The 22,953-nt window shown below is 49.6% G+C and overlaps 1 protein-coding gene across 1 annotated transcript in view; it reads right to left on the bottom strand.

Moving 5' to 3' along the window:
* The window catches only part of LOC138488751 (aryl hydrocarbon receptor-like), a 377,238-nt gene that overhangs the window by 184,610 nt on the left and 169,675 nt on the right, over window positions 1–22,953 (bottom strand). The window contains exon 3 of the mRNA XM_069616025.1: window positions 5,189–5,310. Within this exon, the coding sequence (XP_069472126.1) occupies window positions 5,189–5,310 (122 nt within the window). The remainder of the gene's footprint in view (window positions 1–5,188; window positions 5,311–22,953) is intronic.

Genomic DNA, 22,953 nt, shown 5'->3' with positions numbered 1-22,953 from the left:
TGGTTGACGAGCCGGATTAGCAGTGGCAAAGGAGGGAACGCGTAGAGGAACAGGCCCTCCCAGGGGAACGAGAAGGCATCGCCCATGCTCCTCGCCTGGGGAAACCTGCTGGTGAACCTCCGGCACTTGGAGTTCGTCGCCGTCGCGAACAGGTCGATCTGGGGTGTGCCCCACCGTCGGAAGAGGCGATTCACTAGATCCTGCCGTAGTTCCCACTCGTGGCACGAGCGCAGCTCCCTGCTGAGTGAGTCGGCGATGGTGTTTTTTATCCCTGCCAGATGAAACGGCACCAGAAACATCCTTTGGGCGACGGCCCAATGCCACAGGTCCTGCGCCTCCTTGGACAGCGCTGGGGACCTGGTTCCGCCCTGTTTCCCGATGTAAAACATGGTGGTGGTGTTGTCGGTGAAGATCCTCACCACCTTGCCCTTGAGGGACGGAAGGAAGGACCTGAGGGCCCAGAACACTGCACGGAGCTCCAGGACGTTGATATGGAGGGACTTCTCCGTCGGGAGCCAAAGGCCTCTCGCGTGCAGATTTTCGGTGTGCGCTCCCCACCCTTCCAGGGAGGAATCGGTGGTCACCGTCTCCTGGTGGTCTGGGGTCTGGAAGTCCATGCCCGCCGTCAGATGCGTGCGGTTGCCCCACCACCGGACCGCTCGGCGGAAACTCTCGTCGAGTGTGATCCTCTCCTCGAAGCTGCCCGTCGTTTGGATCCAGCGCGCGTCCAGGAACTCCTGCAACGGGCGCATCCGGAGCCTGCACATGGGAATGAGGTAGATGCAGGAAGACATCATTCCGAGGAGGGACTTGATGGACCTCACCTTGGCCGCGTCGGAAACCAACATCCGCTGTACCTTGCCCAGGATGGACCTGGTCCTTTCCTCCGACGGGGAGGCCAGAAGAGACACTGTGTCGAGCTTCGCTCCCAGAAACAGTGCGTTTTGCGCGGGTACCAGGTGAGACTTGGCGTAGTTCACGGAGAATCCCAGGTCCGTGAGAAGTCGGACGGTCCTTGCCGTGTGATCCACGGCGAGCTCCCTCGTCTTGGCTCGGATGAGCCAGTCGTCCAGGTAGGGGTAGACGTGGATCCCCTCGCGGCGCAGCTGCGCCGCCACCGGTGCAAGGCACTTGGTGAATACCCTGGGTGCCGACCGTAGTCCGAAGGGGAGGGCTTTGAACTGGTAGTGACGCCCGTGGACCACAAACCTGAGGAATTTTCGGTGCCCCTTTAGGATGGGAATATGGAAGTAGGCATCCTCCAAATCCAACGACGACAGGAAGTCTCCTTCCTCCAGCTGACCCAGGACGTGCTGGAGGGTGACCATCCGGAACTTTTGCGCCTTGATGAACTTGTTCAGACGTCGCAGGTCCAGGATGGGGCGCCATCCCCCCGTCTTCTTCTTCACGAGGAAGTATCTCGAGTAAACTCCGGAGCCCCGAAGCCTCTTTGGGACGAGTTTGATGGCGCCCTTCCTGAGCATCGCCTTTACCTCCAGGAGAAGTTGAGGGACGTGAAGTTCTTTCCTGGCCACGGGGGGGACGCGCGGACACCTTCTTTGAAACTCGAGCGCGTGGCCCCGGGCCAAGGCGTCCAGCACCCAACGGTCGGTGGAGATGGACTCCCACACGCTGACGAAGCTCGCCAGCCGGCCTCCCACCGGGGTGCTTCGGTGGGGGCCCGACCCCACGGTCGGTTCAATCCTGCTTCGACGAGGCTTTGCCGCCTTGACCTCCTTGGCGACGACGGCGGGGTCCGCCAGACTTGCCTCGTCCTCTGTAGGCCTCCTGAGCCGACGAGCGGGCCGCTTGACGGTAGGTGGAGAAACCACCGCCGGAACTTTTGGAGGCGCCCTTGCCTCCGCTGCTCCGAAAGGGCGTCCGTCGTTGTTGCAGAACTCCAAGGGCCCGGGCCGTCTCGGTGTCCGCTTTAATGGCCTGAAGGGAATCGTCCACTGTTTTCCCAAACAGTTTGTTACCATCGAAGGGCATGTCCAGGACTCTGGTCTGAACGTCTTGACGGAAGTCCGTAGCCTTGAGCCATCCACGCCGCCTAAGGCAAACGCCGTTGCCCAACTGGCGGAACCCAGTGTCGGCGATGTCCGTCGCAACGGTAATGGCGTGGTCCGAAGCCACCTCACCTTCCTGCAGGATCTCCAGGGCCTCTGCCCTCTTGTCGTCCGGCAAGAAGTCCAGTAGGGGAGCCAGTTTGTACCAGAGCTCCCTGTCGTAGCGGGCCACGATAGCCAAGGCGTTGGCCGCTTTAATCGTCGTCGCCGCAGATGAGATGACTCTGCGTCCCATAGCGTCCAATTTCTTTCCCTCGCCGTCCGGTGGGGAAGTCGATGTGGAGACCGCACCCCCCCCCGCTTTTTTCCTGGCCGCCGCGGAGACGACGGAGTCCGGGGTAGGCTGCGCCCGGAGGCACAGGGGGGCCGTGTCCGGGACCCGGTACTTCTTCTCGTACCGGTCTCTTCTAGCTGGCGTCGTGGAAGGGTTCTTGAGGAGGGTGAGGCCCTCATCCCAAATGTCGTCCAATAGAGGCACCGAGAGGACCGTCTTCCTCTTGGCCTCGCGCCGCTGATAAAGGAAACCTTCCTTCTTCTTCTCCTCAGGGCAGAGTTGGAAAAGCTCGGATGCCCTGGTGATCATGCAGTGGAACGATCCAATCTCGTCGGGCGGAGAAGCCCTGGTGGGAGGCGACGACGGTACATCCTCGTCGTATACCTCGTCGTCCGTACCCGTCGCTGCCGTGTCAGTCCCCGTATCATCCCCTCGGGTGGACGGGGAGGAGGGCTGGAAGGGGCGCGACGGCTGAAAAGGAGGCGGAGGGTGGATCCTTCTTTTCTTGGTAGGGGGAACACCAGAAGGTCCTGGTTCTGGGTCCCCCGACGGGAGAGGTTCCGTCGGCAACGGTAGTCTCGTCCTTATCTCTGAGCATAAGGACTGTATAGCCAACAAAATGGCCGCCGAGTTGTCTCGCGGCGCTGGCAGAGGGGAATCCGACGGGCGATCAGGGGCCCCGTCGGTACCCTCGACGATGTCGTCGTCACCTGCGTCGGGATCCATCCCGACGGGCCGGTCTTCTTCCACGCCGAGGCCGTGGCTTAAGACTTCGACCAGCTCCTCCCTCCGAGGTTGAGGCCGAATCTACGACGACGCCCTGCCCCCCCTTTTTCTTCCCCACGGGGGATTTCACGGGGGTCCTATCGATGGGCACAAAAGAGGACTCCCTCCGAGGTGGCAGGGAGACTCTGAGCCCCGAGGTCGCCACCACTGGTGTAGCCTCCACAGGCTGAGCCAGGGCCACCGCGACAGTTTCGATAGAGGGCTTGGCCGGATGGATTAAGGCCTTCACCACCCTAGGTGCGCTCACCGCCTTATCCTTGAGGGGGGGGACACTGCCTCGCTCCCCCTCCGCCTTCGAGCTCGACCGGGGCCTCTCCAGGAGCTTCGCCGGGTGCTCGGCCTTCCTCTTACCCGACCCAGAGCGTTGGCTCGTGGTTGATGGTGCCGGGGAGGGGGCGCCCTGCCTGGCGCCCGTAGAGCCCGACCGTTCGGCGCTCCCGGTGCCAGCGGACTCGCGGTGCTTGGCCTTATGTTGGACCCCCGTCGCCGGGGCGTCCTCAAAGGTCTTAGAAGACCGCTCGGCTTTCTTCGTCTTCTTCTCGCCGGACGGGCTCTTCCCTTCCAGCCAGTTGGCGAGACGTTGATGGCGGTCCTTCATGGTCCGCTCCGACATGTTGCCGCAACACGCACAGTCCTTCTCCACGCGCGTCTTGTCCTTATGTAGGCAGTAAAGACAAAAAGAGTGTTCGTCCTCCTTGAAGACGTTCTGCAGCTGACATCCAGGGCAGACCCTGAACAGCTTTCCGGGCGTCGAGCTCCCCTTCTCCTGGGCCATGACCGGGCCTGAGAAACTTCTGGAGTCCTCCAAAAGCGTAGCTCGACGAAATCTTCACCCTTGAGGGGCGCAGGCGAATCCGACACGGGTCCCCGTTGATCGGATGGAGAATCGGTGGAGCTTGAGGCTCTTCTGACCGAAAAAACGAAGTTTTTGAGAAAAAACGTGAAAAAATAGCATTAACGCTCGAGAGCAATAGCACGAGGATCCCAACACATGAACGTGCGGTAAAAATCTGAAGATGGCTGCCAGAGGCGGTGCTTAGGTAGAGGGCAGTCATTGGCTGTGGTCAGTATGACGCAGAGACCAGTGATTGGTTATTACTACGAAAGACAGATCAGAAACGAAACTGATACTGGTTTTTTCTTTACCGAGGATTCCCAGCCTAACGACGGGGAATATTCATGAGCATGTGAATCCATGCCAGACCCCATGCTGGAGAACTCTCCCTTTCCGTACTTGCACAGCACTTAGGTTACACAGCCCTTACTACCACATGTTCATAGTTTCTAAGAATTGCAAAGACAGGTATTAGCATTTGCCCCAGGTTTAGGGGTGCTACTTTCAGCCATCATCGGAGGTCAGAAGGAATAGGACTGGCTGGTATTTAAATTAATTACTGCAGCTGCAGTTTCAATACCCTCCCAAAGGCATTCACATTAGCATTACCACATTAATGGATATCATGCTACTTGTGTGCCTTTTTAGCCACTATTATGGAGTGATATAGGAGCTGAAGGCCCTAGGTTTTGCTCTTTAAAAGGTTTTCTTCTCTCCGCTTTGCTCTCCTTTTTTTGATCTCTCCGCTTCAACCACAACACTATGGGCTTCATTACAAGTTTGGTGGTCCGGAAATAAGTGTGCCGCTAGCACCGTGCCGGCACCCATTCCGGATCACCAAACTAAGAGTCTGCCGGTAGGGGCACAGGACTCCCAACGGGCCTCACCTACCATGGGAATGGGAAATAACTGTTCCGCTGCCGCCTTCAATGTCCCAGTGGCACTGTGATGTCGAGTGGCGCAAGCAGTGTTACGGGGTCGGCGGTAACCCACCACCTACCGACGGGTTTTACTGCCAGCCCCGTAATGAAGCCCTATGAGATGTATGGCCAGTGCTGTAAAGTACTATACAAGCAACCAACATAACATAACATTTTGTGCGTTCTTCCCTCTGGTTCTCCTTCCCTCGTCATCTTTCCCATAAGTGCTCTTAAACAGCCTGACAGAGCTGTAAAACGCTAAGCAAGCAACCAACATAACATAACCAGCTGCTCCTGGAGTTACCTGCAACAAGAGCTCTGCTTCGGAGAAGGTCTCCCCATTGATCTGCAGGCCACTGTGTCCATTGCCTCCAAACGTTCCTGGCAAATCTCCCAACCAGCCGGTGTTTTTCTTCTTCATGGTGGCTACAAAACCAAAGGAAACAGAAACAGTCTTCATTGTTTTGGCATCAGTAGCAACCAATGAAGGCCGCTGAGTGCAACCTATTTACTTTGCGATTCAAAGGCGAAACATAAATGCAGGATACACAAAGAGGCCCTTTCTTTAATAAAACAGAGCTGTGCTTGCCAGGAGTTCAGCTGAACTGGAGCCTAGTCTGTCTTTCCATGTCAAGTCTTACCCACAGCACTCACTACTTCAGTACAGATACTCCAAACTCTCGGTTTGAGCGCCAGTACAAAACAGAGGGGAGTATGCCACACATAAGGTGCAACAACAGACATGTGCAAATATCTTATTATGGGAATAGCAAGGGGCGCTAGAGATCAGGACTAAAATGCACTGCCCCAGATGTGAGAGTGGGTGTCTATAGGAAACATAGGTGCCAACCTTTAATTTTCACTGCATGGGCAGAACCCTCCCCTCACCTGCCCTCTTATCCTTCTGAAAAGTAGCAAGCGAGAGAGTAAAGCAAAGAAGCACAACCCCTCCCTAGAAGGTTGGGGGGGCATCCCTCCCAGCCCTAGAGATAAAGGGTGTATCAGTTACTTTGACACCCTAACAATAGGCAGTACTCCCAAAAAATAAAGAGTAAAAATACTCTAAAAAAAAAGAGTAAATGGAAACATGTCCCCCTGATTTCATTCACACTGCTCTATGGGTATGTGTGGACCAGAAGTACATGTAGTTCCACAAGAAAAAGTCTATGATTGCCTTATCTATAACGGTAAACATTTATATTTTAATGTGCATGAGTACAAAACATTTCTGTTTTAAACTTAAAATATTTTTACTCGTTTATTAAATACTCCCATTGGGAATGGGGAGTACTTCTTCACTCTTTATACTCCCAACTTTAAAAAATAGGGAGTAAAATACTCCCACTTCAAAATCTTATCTGGAGCACTAATCCCAAGCTGCTACAAGGAAACCTTCAAAGTCATTTCAGAACTTGAAACTTGACCACCTAGGCCTCTCCTAGTTTCACTTGATGCAGAATCTCTGCCGTCTCTGCATCTGGGATCCGCCGAGTCTTCTATCGACCTCAACGCAACACCATCTGCCTGGTTACCAGCTTCCTCGAGCTCCAAGCCGTCATTGATGCAGTACCACAACACTGTTGAACCAGTTGAGCCAAAGACAAGTCTCTGCTTCTCTGCACCTGCAGCCTCCAATTCTTCCAATGCCACCAAACCAACAATGGTGGCAGTTCCCAGGGCCTTCGACCTACAAGCCTTCGCTGCTTGAACAGCACTGCATCATTGGAACCTGCCGCCCCTACTCCCCGACTAAACCCCAACTCTGTGACAAAAGTGCCCAGACTCCCAGTTTGTTGCTGAACCCCTTTGCTCAATGTTGTTGAGCCCCAAGACGAATGATAAAAGACATTTGCAGACGTCCGGTCTACCTTTAAGAACCCAAGCACCCTTCCCTATCTTTTGAAAGCAAACCCAGGTCTACAAACCGAGAGGGCCCCCTTAAGCCTTCAGTGTGTTGTCCCTACCACGATGTAGGCCAGTAGTTTTATTAGTTGTATGTGTGTTTGTGTTAGTTTAAAGATCCTATTTTTACAGATACTTGGGTGGACATTTTATTATTTTGGTATCACCATACTATTCTTTAGTTTTCTTTTGTACCCGCTCATACTCCGTCCTGCAGAGTAGAGTCTGCCCTAGTTCCACGTTACAAAAAATGGCAAGAGGTATACCTGTCGGGCTGTGCCTGTTTCACCTTTAAGATTGAGATCACTGCTAGTTTAGTAGTGGTGGGGGTCTGGGTAGATGCTTTAGCGACAACTCATCCCTGTACTCCTGAGCAGCAGTTATTTTGTCACGCTGTGCTGTACCCGTTCTGTGTGCGAGGGAAACATGCACCGAAGCTGCCAGTATGCTGTACTTGAGAGCATTGTGCACTTCTTTTGCCCAAGCAGTACCGTTGCCCATTTTTGAGGGGACTTCTGCACTGCTGCTGCCCATGCTGCCATTTTTTGTTTTTGCGCGAGGGAAGCTTGTATTTCTATGCCTTCAAAAGGTAAAAAAACAGCGTTTAAGCATGAAAAAGGCCACATGGCAGTCAATGAGAATCAGATAGCTGATGGCACTGAAATAACCTAAAATTACAAAACCCTGCTACAATGTACTTCTCTGCGACTAGTTACAAAGGTTTTTTGATCGAACCAGAGTTGCAGGCGTGTTTTTTTGACCTTCGACTAAACTGCTGTGGAGTAGAACTATGGTTGAATTCACCGCTCTTGGATCTAGCTCTTTGGGTTTGTTGGTTTCAGTGGCCATTTCTATTCAACAAGAAGAATTCTCCTTGTTGTTTTCTGCTGGACATACATAGGCCAATGTTCAAAAATCGAATTGTTAAAACTAGATCAAATAGAAATCATTTGTAAATGGTAAACTGGAATTTCTGACCAAGTAGGATCTCGTGTGCAATTGGCACTCAATACATCATATCTAAAATTGGCGGCATGAGAGCTGGGCCAAAATGCAATTGTGCATTTGGGAGGATACCGGAATGGATGGGATAAGGGGGCATGGCTCTAGTATAGGGAAGGATACCTGAATGGATGTGATAAGGGGGCATGGCTCTAGTATAGGGAAGGATACCAGAATGGATGGGATAAGGGTGCATGGCTCTAGTATAGGGAAGGATACCAGAATGGATGGGATAAGGGGGCATGGCTCTCGTGTAAGGAAGGATACCAGAATGGATGTGATAAGGGGGCATGGCTCTAGTATAGGGAAGGATACCAGAATGGATGGGATATAGGGGCATGGCTCTAGTACAGGTCTCCAAGATATGTGAAATCTGGCTGCTGCTTTCAGTACCCTAACCTGGCTTCACTGCTCTGTGGTAACGCTCCGGCCACGTTAACAGCATTTCAAATAGGCAAATACCCATAAAGAAATAGGAAGTAAAAATAAAAATAAATGGGAAACAACAGACACATAGGAACCTGCCCCATTTTCACCCAAACAGCTTCATGGGTATGTTCAGCACAGTGGTACCAGTAGCGCAGCGTCGCAGGAAGAAGTTCTAATATCACACCCTGGTCTTATACGTAATGCTTAATTTGCAACTGTTACTAGATGCAAGTAGTATCAATTACAAAAAGATATTTGAGAGTAAAAATATAGATTTACTTATAGGTGCAGGGATAGCCGGAGGTCACACCCTCTGTTCTGTGGCTGATGCATGATCCAGAACAGGATCTCAGGGGCAAGGGGAGTCCTTTCTGCTGCCCTTCCCAAACCAGAAGGCTTTAAGAGGGCACTTGCAAGGGGGGTTTGGTCAGCGCCAGTGACAGGGTCTTGGGTACTTGTGCCTCAGTTGCAGAAAGGCCTTGTTCACAAAGCAGTTTCACCCTAAACGTGCCCTGGGTATGGGTAGGGAAAAGAGCTTTCCTCTTCCGTGAATCCTTCTGTCTAAGCATCTATGGTAGAGGAGGTTGGAGTAGACTGTATCCCAAAAGAGTTCCAAGCAAACTCTGGCTTCTTATGCAATTTCTTCTGGTAATCATTTTTGGGAATAGAATGCTACAGGATGGAACCTTCCTGTAGTGGGACATGTTTGCAAAAGAACAGCTCCCACTGTGAAGGCAGAAGCATCTGCCTCTAATACAAAGCGTGCCTCTGGGTTGGGATGTTGTACAACCGAAGCAGATGTGAAGGCTTCTTTGAGTTATTCAAAAGCTCTTTGGGCTTCCGGCGACCACCGAAAGGGTTTCGAGGGACTCTCGAGGAGTTATAAAAGCGAAGTTGATGGAAGGGCAATCGAAGAGAAGTCTTGTATAAAGCAGCGATAAAAATTGGCAAAACCCCAAAAAGTCTGCACAGCCTTCAAAGAGGCATGGGCGGCCCACTGTAGCCCCGCCTTGACATTGGTGTTGCTCATATGTAGTGCTCCAGATAGGATTTTGAAGTGGGAGTATGTTCCTGCCTATTTTTTTAAGTTGGGAGTAAAATGATTTTGTTAGGGAGTAATAATGTAGGTTCAATTCCCAATGGGAGTATTTTATAAGCAAATAAAAATAGGTTTTAACTGGAAAGCGGAAATGTTTTTGTAATAATTATTCACACACGAAAAAAAGATACAGTTTACTTCTTCTAAGCAGTGTAAGACAGGCATGGTATCAAGAGAGACACAGACTCCAAGGTAATCTTTATCTAATAAAGATCTGGGGTTGGTGTAATACCTAATTGCCCCTAACTCTAAAGAGGTTGTTCCCTCAACTGATGTTTCTAAGGGCTGTCTATGTCTGAAAGTGCAAAACCGAAATCTGTATGTGTCTAAAGCTACGCTTGCCCTCACTCTTTGAGGAAATGTGATAGGAAGTCTCCTTAAAGAAAAAATAGTGGTTCAGGAAAAAGATAATGTAAACCACAGCTGGTTTCAGGTAGTCTTGGTGTAGTTCTGCCAGTGCAATATAGTTCAATTAAAAAGGGGAGCCCTTGGAACCTTCCACAAAGGGCACTTGCAGCAAATCAACAAAGTTCACAATGTCTGTGGGTCTCTTAGGGTTCCCTTCCCCAAGCTCGGCCTCCTCTGGTTCCAAACACAAATACACAGTTCTTGTCAAGCCTCTCAGGGCTCCCTACCCCATGCCTAGCCCCTTTCGTCTTCAAACAAAGTTCTCCTAGTCAGAATGTACCTTTCACCGTACAGTTCTTAAATTGGGGTAGTACCAAGAGACCTGGGCTGGGCTTTTTGCTCCTCCGAGGCACGACCACTCTGACCTCTAATCCCTCGCTTTATTCTCGGTACCTTTCTTCTGGCACCTTTTCCCTTCTGTGCTTCTGTCACTCTGTTATTTTCCACTTCACTGTGCTTCCTGCCCGCCTTCTTTTCTATTGTGCCCACTCTTTACACCTTGCTGTGTCCCTTGCGCACTTCTCTTGTCTTCTGTCCTTATCGTGGCCCTGACACCCTCTGTTCCTTTCGTTGTGCACCCTTGCATGTTCTTTCCACTTTGTCGTGCTGCTTGCAGTTTCCTTTTTCAACATTCGGGTCGCTCATAACCTCTTTTCGATTTTTCTCGCGCTTTTACTTTCACTTTTCCAGTCTGTCAGGTCACTCGAACCCCTTTTCCAGTTTCGGGTCACTTGCACCCACTCTTTTCTCTTACATTCCTTAAGGTTCACTTTCCTCTTATCTCTCTTTACTTCTGCGCCTCTAGCACATATTTCTTCAAACTTTCATTTTTGGGTTCCGCTCTCTTTACTTTCGGCTTTCTTTACCTTCATGCTGCTTGTAAATCTATCTTCACTCCCACTCCAGCCACATGCACGCAACAGAGTTTCTCTCTTCACTGTCACGAAACTCACCGGGTAGCGCAGCGCTGGCAAGCGGTCTTCCCGGGATACACTGGCTCAAGGTCAGGGTTTCATCACCTACCCCTCAGACACCTAAGGGACCAGCACACGTCCCAAGGGAACAATCATCTTTCTGGACTCGTCCAGCAGGTCGCAGTCTGCCTCACTTCGGCTCTCGGGAGACACGGCTCATCAGCCACGCTGCAGCCCCTCAAATACACTGGGCCAGCGTCTCGCCACACCGCTCCCCTCCAGACTCCTCTTCCTCCGCACCTTTGCTCCTCTGGTCCAGTCGTCCTCAGCTCACTCCTTGCTTATGGCAAAACCACACCTTTTATACTGGTGTAAAGAGTCAATTGGAGTCAGGTGTGCACAGTTGGAGTAGAGTGCCTGACCTTTCCTGGCTCTATAAGTGGTTCAACCTAGTGGTAAGTTGTAGTAGGACCTGTCCTGCCTTCCACTGCTTTTCCGGTGGGTAATCCTCATTGTTCTTAGCAGCTTCTTCTTCTCAGTATTTGTTGAAAATGGGGAGGGGAGAAGAAAGGGCACTGTAGATTAGATTTATTTAGTGAAACATTAGTAGGTGACTGACGGGGGATATAGGAAAATTCTCTAGCCTTGGGTTTATTTAAATGGATAGCTTTCCCTCTCGGTAGGTCACTCTGTACCCCTGACCTACTAACATATGAGCGTGGGACTTGATAGTATTGCCTGTGGTCTAGAGTCTTTGTCTTTTTAGATCTTTTTTCTCACCTAGCTTCCTACGATAAAATCCTTTCATGTTCTCTCTTGGATCAAGGTTACTGAGACCTGGATCAGGGAGGATGGAACCAATATATCCCATAAAAGCTTCCGGGACTACTACTTCCCCACTTATCGCCAGTGGGGATACCATGTCTCACTTTTGGATGCTCTCCTTGCAGTTCCCAAGGACCCCTTGTCCCGGTAATCCTCCCTCGCTTGTCTGACCCCAGGGTTGGGATCCAAGAGCGATGGCCTTCCCTTGGCAACCTGAGCAGCGGCTCCCCGGGGACTACTTGTGAGAATGCCCTCAGGTTTCTCGCAGCAGGCACGGATAATAGTACTTTCTTCCTGTGGTACAACATGCACTACTGTTCGAAACACATCCATCGAGCTGTGTGGTTGAAAGCAGGGGCAAAAAGGTCCTACATATCAGTTTCCCATTTTTTGTTGGGAGTATTTGTACTGCCCGTTTTTATTTTTTGGCAGTATTCGCCTATTTTTAGGGAGTAAAAGTGACTGATACACCCATTATCTGTAGGGCTGCTCATATGAATACCATCCGGAGAAAGCATGTAACACAGGAATTCCACCAGAATGACGTGGAAGAGGCATTTGTCTGCTTTGGCAAACAACAGATGGTCTTGAAAGCACTGCAAGACGTTACGCACATGGATGCGGTGTTCCGAGGCTGATTGAGAGAAGACTAGTACATCATCCAGATACACAATGCCATATTTGTCTAAAACATCACAAAAGACGCTGTTCATGAAATGCTGAATAGTGGCCGGCGCTTTACATAGCCCAAAGCACATAACTAAGTACTCGAATAGCCCGTGTTTTGTGCAGAAAGAGGTCTTCCACACATCTCCTTCCCGCATACTCAAGAGGTTGTAAGCATATCTGAGGTAAAGTTTGGTGAATATTACTGCTGAGTGGAGTTGGTCTAGTCAGACCAAAATGAGTGGAATAGGATACCGGTTCTTTATATTAAAGTGTTGAGCATGCAGTAGTCAATAGAGGGCCATCAATTGTCTTCTCACTTCGGCAGGAAGCATAATGATGACACAGCTGGAGACTTAGATGGACGGATAAACCCGTTCCAGAGGGTCAATGTACTCCTTTAACACCATATTTTCTGCTGGTGTGAGAGAGTAGATATGATTATTGGTGAGTACCACTCCTTCCACCAGGTAAATCAGACAATTTTAAGGCCTACGTAGTGGTAATATTTCATAGTGGTAATATTTCAGCCTTTAATTTGTCGAAGATGTCCATATATGCCCTGTACTCTAGTGTTATGCCAGATTCCACTACTCCCACTAGACACTACTAGCAAGGACTAATGTGGGATTGGCCCATGGGTTAGTGGAAAAACAATAAGTCAGGCAGTACTCAGAGAAATAATTAACCTCCCTTCTTCTCCAGTCAACTGAGGGGTTATGAGCACAGAGCAAAGGTATTCCAAGGATGACACAACATGCAGAGCGGCTTGAGATCAAATGAGATGCTCTCAATAGGTCTGTCCTTGCAAGCCATAATCAGGTGGTTCTAGGTCTGTTCTCTCACCAGTCCGGATATCAGGAGTGACCCATCCACTGCCCGCACTGGTTCTGGAACGGTCTTGGTGGACGCAGGGATCCGGTGTTTCTTACCAAAGGAGAGGTCCATATAATTGCCAGTAGCACCAGAATCCACCATCACAATCGTGTGAATGGGTTCCCGTCCCAAAAGTGTGTTACCTGTAATTCAACATATAGTGAGGCGCTGGAGAGAGCACAAACAGGCAGTACTGGGGATGGGGGATAGGAGGTGGGAGGCTCAATCAAGAGGCCTCTTCTATGAGCGAGCCAAGCAGTTTTCAGAGTCGTTTTGGGCATTCGAGTATGAAATGGCCGGCCTTTCCACAATCCAAACAAAAGATCGGACCTCCTACGTTGTTCTCGTTCTTACAAGTAAAAGGAGGACGGATCCTGCTGATCTGCACAGGTTCGGAAGCAGAATGAACCGAACCCCCTTGGGAAGCCCCATCGTCTAAAAAAGGAAAAATAGGCGGGTAGATGCCGCTCTCCCTTACGTTCTGTCTGGCAAGCGTCTTACTGTAGTAAGAGTTTCAACAACCCTGGATATGTATTTGAAACTACGAGAACCATGGCACATGAATCTATGAGGGGCTGGATTGCTCCATGAAACAGCAGCTTTTTTGTTTTCTGGCCACTGTGTTTCGGCGGGCAGTTGATTAAAACAAGCAACGTATTCCAACAGGGTTCGACAGCCCTGATTCAATTCGAGGAACTCTAGATCAGAGACCTGGGCCTTATATTTGGAGCCAAATAACCTTGTCATCTGTCCAACTAGTAACTTAAGGCCATACAAAACAGGGTAGTTCGCTACCAGAAGAGGGTTTGCCTACAAAGCGGCAACTACCCCCAAATATGATAACACAAAGGCTGCTTTAGATGTAGCATCGAAAGGCTGAAGGCTTGCAAAGAAAGTGCAGTTTGCATTGGTTCAAAACGGTGCAGAAGACATTTGGATCTCCCAAAGACCTTTCAGGTGGAGCTAAAGGAAAGGGACGGGCAAACATGAACTGAGAACACAGCAATGGACCTGCTTGTGCCACAGGTTTGCTTCTTGAGGGGCCTGATACCAGAGCGGCTGGGGAGGAAAAGCCACAATGGGTGCATCACCGAACTTCCCTTCAGGCGTAAAAGGTGATGGACGCTCTGAGTAGCGTTGATGTGCTGGTTCAACTGCGAATGTGCTGTAATCATGTCTACCCACAGGGCAGCAATGGCCTGCAAGACCGTGGATAAAAGGTCTGCAGAAGCGACCATGTCACCCTAGTGAGGAACAGGCTCCTCAATCTGTAATGGCTGGTACTGAACGAGTGCAGGGATCATTCTATCAAGGAACGACAAAACCTTCCTGGCCACCCAACTGAATCGCATCCAGATAACACCACAAGGGTTGAGAGGGTGCCCTGAAAGGTCGATAAGAGGGGGGGGCAAAAGTAGGGGTGGACTGCGAAGCAAAAGAGGCCCGGGAAATAATTTTTGAAGTGGCCCCATATTTCTCATTTTCAGCAACCCCAATCCTTTTTCTTTGAGAAAATCGGGATGTAAAAGAGGTTAACATTCAAAAGAGGCCCAGGGTGCAAGGGCCTACTGTGAAATCTCCAGAATTCCCTATAGGTCAGTCCAACTCTGGCCAAAAGGTCCCTCTGCAGGAAGCTGAAAATGAAAGAAAGTCAGAAGGGTTCCCAGACACCTGCCAATCCTCCTACCCACATCCAGATTCGGTCTTACCTTGAAGGAAGGCAAGATGCTCAGCGGGCAAACCACAGGGGACACTACGAGTGGGGAAACATAGGAAAATAATCCAAGGCGACAAAATTCAGGAGAAATCCGAGAGACGGGAATCAAGAAATAGCAATTATAAGCAAGAACAAGAAGCAACCTACTCACAGAAAGTAGAACCGTTGAGGAATGTAGAGCGGGAGAAACCACCGGCTTAAGAGCCATCTCATTCCGGAAGACCAGCGGAGCCGACATCACTGTGCGCGGCGTGCTGACATCGTGGGCAGCGCAGTGACGTCAAGTGTGGGCAACAACGGCAGCACAGCACTGAGCCTCATGGACACAGAGTCCAGAAAGTAGTACAGCAGCACTGCCACCACGGATTATGCCAATCCATCCGTCGCAGACATGCGAGTCGGACGGCTGGCCCCGGGGTACTGGCATTGCAGGGCTGTCTTTGAAGTATCGGTTCTCGGGGCATGTCACAGGGAAGGTTCCTGTTCCCTGGAGGAAGATGTTGACCTAACTCAGGGAAATGGCAAGGAGAATCTTCCTGTGCCTGGTCCCACAGGGTTGTTGTAGGTACGCCCAGGACAGAGAGCTAATTCACACCCAGCTCTGTCTTGAAGGAGTCACCTCACCAAGCTGACAACAATGTGACATACAATGCTTGTGGTGGTAGATAGTGCAACCTCAGCAGCCATAATGTCATAATAAGACATGGCTTATATTTAGATATTAAAATGCAATCAGGCTGCCGGGGTATTTGATCCAGAGGTACAAATGGGTAAAAAGCCCCCTCTGGCTGTTGGAACTTTGTGCTCCAGCAGCTGTGTCCAGGAATGCACATGTGACCTTCAAACCGGTCCGGCTGCCACTTTAGGGCAGTCGCTGGAGACGTTATGTGACTGTCCCAGCAAAGGTGCAGGCGTACATTCAACTTGTGTCATAGAACATTATGAAAGTGGGATCAGATCAGCTGATCCTGTTTTCAGAAAGAAGATTACCAGCATAATTTTATTAATAAAAATCAAAAAAGCTCAGGCTATTTAACTATCACTCTTGCTCAGTTTAAAATTGGAGGTGGGGGAGCCAGAGCATTAGGGGCAGGGCCACGCCAGGGGTCTAGCCTTGCTCGAAGCAGGCGTGCAGTGCCATTGGGCTAACTGGGCTTCAGCGCTCCTCGAAATGTGAGTTGAGGGGTGTGGCTTCTGCACTTGCTGTTTGTTAGGCAGAGAGGGGAGGGAAGTCTTTCCTGAAACTGGAGGCATTAAAGTTTTACTGTGTTCGTGCAGAAAAATATATTTGCACAAACGCAGCAAAACCTTAAAGCTGCTAGTTTCAAAAAAGGCTTCTATCACCTCTCTGTCTGAAAAATCAAATGAATACATCAGCCCCCTTACCACAGATGCGAGCCAACATATTACAACATTATATGTTCTTTCACCTCTGGGGAAGGAGGGCTGGTGTGCGCACTTGCTTTTTCGTTGGCAGAGAGGCGAGGGAAGCCTTTCTTGACACTAGCGGTGTTAAAGGGTGTTGCATGTTAGCTTGTTATGTATGTATGCATGTGTGCAAGGAGTATGTATTATGTAATACTAGTGTGCAAGCCTGTGCAAGCCTGTGCAGATGTTCAATCCCACAGCAGGACCACTATATACCCTAAGCCAGCTCCCTCTCGCCGTGACAACAGGCGATGACTGCATCGGACAAACATGCATCTGGCCTTTTATCATACTGTTAGATCAGATGTGTGTGACTGAGTGAGTGTATGATGTATGGGGGCTGGTTGCGTGTGTAAATGATCAAGGGCGAGTGAATGGTATGTTTAAATGAGTGAGTGAATGATGTAATTGTGGGCGTTTGTGCACATGTGTATTGGTGGGCCGAGGAGCTGATTTTGGCGGGTGGATGGTGTGCAGCCACTCTGGACAGGTTTTCTTATTGTGATATGGCATTTTTAATGGAAAAGCCACCAGAAGGATGTGCTTACATGGGGATACTGACCTATTTTGGTAGAGCCCGTATGCACATGTTTTTTTATAGTATCATTACTGCCACTGTGCACAAAGCAAACATGCATATGTTCATATTTGAGAATATCAGCATTTTTTTGTGCAGTCGGAATGGAAATGTATGGGCACAGCCAGCGGTTAAATGTTTTTATACTGGCATATAATGGTACAATGAACAGAAATGCATGGTTTGTATCTGATGTGGAAGTTGGATTTGTAGCACTCTGGACTAGCACCTGGTCCCCTGGTGGTTGCTTTTGCTTTAAGGGTGATAATCGGATACCTGGGCTTTAGATATATAAATTATCAAAGCAACTAAATGATTATAAAATGCAATCACTTTGTCTTTCTCACTGGCATATTGCGCTTTAAAATGTAGGGCGCCATTCCACATAACCTTTGGGGTAGAACAGAGGGGGTAGAGCCTTTAAGTTTTCCCTGCCCAATTTCTGAAGTGGCACATCCCATCACCAGTTAGCGCCCTCAACCCCGAAACTTGGGTTTCGTTGCACCCCTAGCTCAAGTCCATACACAAGCCGAGCTAGCACAAGAACGCTGTGTAAATCCTTGAATGGAACACTTTGTAAACCACTGTCACAACACTGAAGTTGTAAGAGACTGATGGGCGGAGGCAAGCCTTAAAAGTACACTTCAAATGCCTGCACAATGCCCCTTAAATGTGCTCACAAACATCAGTTTAACGTTTTCAGTATTTACCCCCGTTTACTATTGCCCCACATTTCCATGTACCACCACGCATGCAGCAGATACCTTAACATGTCCATGTTTTGCCACAGAACAGTAATCTGCATGTGAAGTAGCCTAATATGACTGTCGAGTATTACAATTCAAAAGAAAGCTAACAAATGCTAGTAATGCCACTAACTGCTGGTGAGAGAATGGGGTCACTCCCACACTTCATACCTCACTGATGGAGGGAGGTACCGGCTGCAGCCCTGTTTAGAAACGCACAGCTAAGCAGTCTGTGTGAAAAACACAGTACATTTTCCCAGAATTAAGTATCTTACGACTGCTTGGCTCAGGGGTACTTTGGCATATGTTTAAGCTTCAGTCCTCCCAAACCGGAGGAACTTAGTAGCAGAACTAGTACTTCTGAGAGAGAATCCAATAACAGTTTCTGGAATCCCTTAGCAAAAGGCTGGTTTTCAGTTGTGGTCTGTTGCAGTGAGATCCTTTCTCATGCAGGGCCAGTGCTGGACATTGACAACATTGTCTGGGAGAACTCCTCCCTCCCCTCCCCAGGTCTCTTCTGGCATCGGGGAGGGAGAAGCAGGTGGGAGCAGTGGCAGATTGTGAGTGGTGTGGGCGGGACTGAGGGGCACAGCAAGGTGGTGAAAAAAAAAGTGAGTGTGAGTGCCACGACTATGAGATGCTGGCTGCTTTGCATAAAAACAAAGTGCATTTTGGGAACGTAAGAATAACCACCAATTTATCAAGCATGTCTGTGATAGTAATTCAAATGTGCATTCCTACTAAGCATGCAATGCACACTTTGTATGATGCTCGTGTCATCTGTCCGAATAGTCACCATGACATTAAAATGTGTTCAAGGCATGAGACCTATATACAGCTTTGGACCGTTTCATTATACGGTGCACATCATCCTATAGGATGGGGAAGCGCCTGCGTGGGTCCGCCCACGCCTCCGATAATTTAGAAGAAGAAGAAGACCGTTTCATTGTTTTGAGTTTGGGCTATCCTGGTGAGCAAAGGGCAACTTTCAAATGCAGTTTGGGAAGTAAGATATTGCATACATTGAGTATCGCACTGAGACTCCAAACACTCCTGGGCAGTCAGGGGCAGAGAGCTTCCTCAACTTGAGCGAGTATTAGGGCCTTGGATCTGCACGGAACGGTGCTCCGCAGGACAATTTTTGCTTGGGCACAACTCTCTCTTCTTCCGGCACAATACCGTCCCTTTACAGGGGTACCTACTGCTCTTTCATAGCCAGCCCCCACGCATTCCCAGATAACCCAGGCCCACCTTTCACACGGCAAGCTTTGCCGACATTGGAAAGCTGCTGCTATGGGCCCCAGGCCTCGTGTTATAAACTGGGCCTCTCAGGCAGTGTGAGGCGAGCATTTATTTTTTCATTTATTTTGTGTGGCCGGGCAGGCCTTCGCCTCCATCTATGACCCATTGAGCTTCTCCCTACTTCCTCTCAATCCTTTGTTGATTTCTTTCAATGCCTGCTGGACCTTAAGTGGGGCCCTCTAGCCATGTCCTGCTGCCAGGCCCTCCCCACCTTTTGAACATCAGAATTCAATGGAGTGAAGATGTCAGTGCCAACAGATGGCTGCTGTCATGTAACCCGGGTGCGTGCTTTTTCATGAGTGGTCTCCTTTTCTTTTCAAAATGGAGGAGTTAATCATCGTTATTGAAATCTGGGCGTACGTATTGTTTCATTAAACTTGACAACTTCTCAAATCTTAATTCATAGCACGTGCCCATCGTTGCATTTAACATTCCAATGTGTAGAATGACAAAGGCATTTGTAATGTTCTAATCTGCCTATTTTACCTCACTGGCCTTTGAAGATATGCTTTAGCTGTCACGGTCATTTCTCCTGAAAGTTAACCATGGCTCTTGTTCCGAACAGGTGTCTATAACCTCTTGTATAGTCTCAAGTTCACTTATGGGCCCCAGTTGTTTCAGGTAAAAGTCAAACAAGTCGATAGCCTTCCACTGTCGGTGGGTGGGAAGAGTTCCTGGGGATAGGTCTCAGGAAGATATGTTGCATCCTGTCCCCAGGTTAAACAGTCAAACCTAAGCCAATCATTTCTACCCAATGAACGTTTGTTTCAAACTGCTGTAGGCACAGATGTAGAATTTGGAAACAGGAAAGCGGAATTTCCCTACATTCCCAACATTGTGTAATCCTGGGCAAAACACTCCCTCTATGTGTGCCTCACTCTGCTCATGTGTTGATATTGAGAGGGCATAAAATGGGGATCACGTTAATAAGTGCTCAAACAAAAAACAAACCAGCATTGGCAAAGCCACCAGGCGGGTTACTGAGGTGTGAAGCAAAGAGGGGATAGTGATTAATGAGGGAAAGAGTGGAGCTTTCATGGCTCTGTCTGCAGGTGCATGGTGGTCAAGCAGAGGACGGGTGGCGCAATGCAGCGGCATAGACAAACAGCTGCACTAAACCACTAAAACCTTTTTTCAAAGCAGTGCAGATGTACATAAACCCACGTTAGCATCAAGGACGAGTAGAAACGATTTGGAAATAGTAAAGTGGAATTGCCAACAGGACACCAGTTGCTCATGCTAGTAAACCTCCAAATAAAATTGAAGAAATTGTTTTTACTGCATTTAGTTGAAGAATATGAATTTTAATAATGAAAAACCAAATGTACAGACACCCATCTATGAGCAACTGGATCCAGGTAGAAGGGAATAGTTTCTTACCTGTAACTCCATTTCTCCAGCATTGGTATCTTTCATGGATTCACATGCTTTGAATATTCCCCGTCGTCAGGCTGGGAATCCCCGGTACATTATATAGACCCTTTCCCGTAGGAAAACTTTTTCGACGCTTATGCGTCCTATCCACCTCGTTTTGTATCATGCGTGCCCGTGCCGTCAGGACGTCATGATATAAATACAGGCCCCGCCCCCGCGCTCCCTCAGATTTCGGCCCCCAAAGTAGTGGGGGAACCGGTTTGCATGATCAGGGGAGGCAGGTGGGCGCATGTGAATCCATGAAAGATACCAATGCTGGAGAAATGGAGTTACAGGTAAGAAACTATTCCCTTCTCCAGCATTGGATCTTTCATGGATTCACATGCTTTGAATAGATTACATAGCAGTACTACCCCCAAGAGGAGGTGTGCATGCAAACCCCTATACATTCTTCGCAAAAGGCCGTTCCCTAAGATTATGTATACATCAGTAATAGTTTACATAGGGAAAAAACGGACCACATACAGTCATAAATTCCACAGGATGCCACCCCGCAGCCGGGGCTTACCTTACTGGAATAGGTGTCGAAGCACCGCCTGTCCCATCCGGGTGTCTTCGGCATGTTGCTGCGACAGGCAGTAATGGCGGGTAAAGGTGTGTGTAGTCGCCCAGGTAGCCGCCATGCAGATGTCCCCTAGAGGGACTCCGGCCCACAGTGCCGTCGACGATGCCGCTGCTCTAGTTGAATGAGCTCTTGGCCGTCGTAGAAGAGGCTTCCCTGCCTTGGAATGGCAGTACGAGATGGTAGATGACACCCATCTTGAAAGTCCTTGCTTTGAAATGGCTTTTCCTCTAGCACCCAACCCATAGGCCACAAACAGCTGTCTCGTTTCTCTGAACGGTTGCGTACGATGAAGATAAAACTTGAGAGCCCTTTTTACATCCAATGTGTGTAGCATGCGCTCCGCTCCCGAGCATGGCTCCGGAAAAAACGTAGGCAACACGATAGAAGAGTGTTTATGAAACACCGAAGGAGTTTTTGGTATGAACTGTGGGTTAGTGGCTAGGACTACCTTGGTCTTGAAAAATCGTAAGTATGGTGGGTCCACCATTAGAGCCTGAACTTCTGAGATACGTCGGGCTGAAGTGATGGCCACCAGGAAGGCCAATTTCCACGACAGAAACTTCAGAGACGATGATGACATTGGCTCAAACGGAGGTTTCATAAGAGACGTTAAGATCAGATTGAGGCTCCACTCCGGTGGAAATTTCTTCTCTGGAGGGAAACTCCGAAAGAGGCCTTTAAGGAAGTGCTTAATCAGGCGGTCGCTGAACAATGGTGCCGAGTGCCGTCGACGAGTAAACCTGGAAATGGCTGCTAGGTGTACTTTTATTGACGACACCGACAGGCCCATTTGAGCTAATAACAGCAAGTATGGAAGGAGCTGTTCCGGCCTAATCGATTGCGGGGCCAAACCTGGTTGATCCTCACACCATTGACAGAACCTTTTCCATTTGTACGCGTATGAGGCGTTTGTGGAAGGTGCTCTTGCCGCTTGCAGGATACGTCGACAGTCCTCCGGAATCGTTAGCCGACCAAATTCGGCGAAGTCAGGAGCCAGGCCGTCAACTTGAGGCTGTCCGGGTCGTGATGCCAAACGACACCCTCCTGTCGAGACAGAAGGTCGGGGGTCTTCTGGAATCTCATCGGTTCCGCCGCCGCTAAGTGTAGTAGGTCTGAAAACCACACTTGTCTGGCCCAGTATGGGGCCACCAGAATTACCCGACATGGGTACCTGAGGATCCATTGCAACGTCCTCCTGACAAGGGGAAAAGGAGGAAATGCGTACAGGAATTTGTTCGTCCATGGGAATGAGAACGCATCCCCCAGTGAGCCCTGCTGAGGCCATCTGCTTGCGTACTGATGGCATTTCTTGTTGTTCTTCGTTGCAAACAGGTCTATGGAAGGGTGTCCCCATTCCTTGAATACTTGTTGAAGTTGTTGGTCGTTCAGCACCCATTCGTGAACTTCGTTCATTTCTCTGCTGAGGGCATCGGCTTCCACGTTTTTCACTCCTGGTAGGTGAAATGCTAAGATTTGTATGTTGTGTTGAAGGGCCCAATGCCAGATTTTCTGTGCCTCTGTCGATAGGGACCTGGAACGTGTCCCTCCTTGTTTCCTCAAGTAGAACATCGTAGTGGTGTTGTCCGTCATGACACGCACCACCGAGTCCCTCAGTTGCGGAAGAAAAGACTTCAGAGCCCATCGCACTGCTCTCAGTTCTAGCAGGTTGATATGCAGGGAGGACTCCTGCAAAGACCACTGGCCTTGTACCTGTAACATATCCAGATGAGCTCCCCATCCGCTCAGCGATGCATCCGTCACCACCGTCTTTTGGAACTCTGGTTCCAGTAGAGGCATCCCTCTCGTTAGGTGAGTAGACACTTTCCACCAGCCGAGTGCTTGAACTAGTTGTTCGTCGACGACCAGTCTGTCGGACCAGCGACCTCTGCTCTGTGCCCAACGGTCCGCTAGAAATTCCTGGCAAGGCCTCATAAACAGACGGCAGTTGTTTATTAACGGAATGCAGGACGACATGGTCCCTAGCAGGGACATGTACTTGCGCACAGAGACTCTGGTACCGCCGCTCCATTCCGACGCCTTGTTTTGAAGTTTCTGAATTCTTTCGCTGGATGGTTTCACCAGGCTTGAGCTCGAGGACGATCTTTTACCGCCTGGGGAGCCGATGGGTGATTCGTCGACGAGCGAGCCGTACAAGTTTGCTCGTCGACGGAAGGTACAG

The sequence above is a fragment of the Ambystoma mexicanum genome, chromosome 9, assembly GCF_040938575.1.
Source record: "Ambystoma mexicanum isolate Mex_15411 chromosome 9, UKY_AmexF1_1, whole genome shotgun sequence".
Taxonomy (NCBI): domain Eukaryota; kingdom Metazoa; phylum Chordata; class Amphibia; order Caudata; family Ambystomatidae; genus Ambystoma; species Ambystoma mexicanum.
Note: the sequence above shows the minus strand (reverse complement) of the source record. Positions and strands in the feature narration are given on the sequence as shown.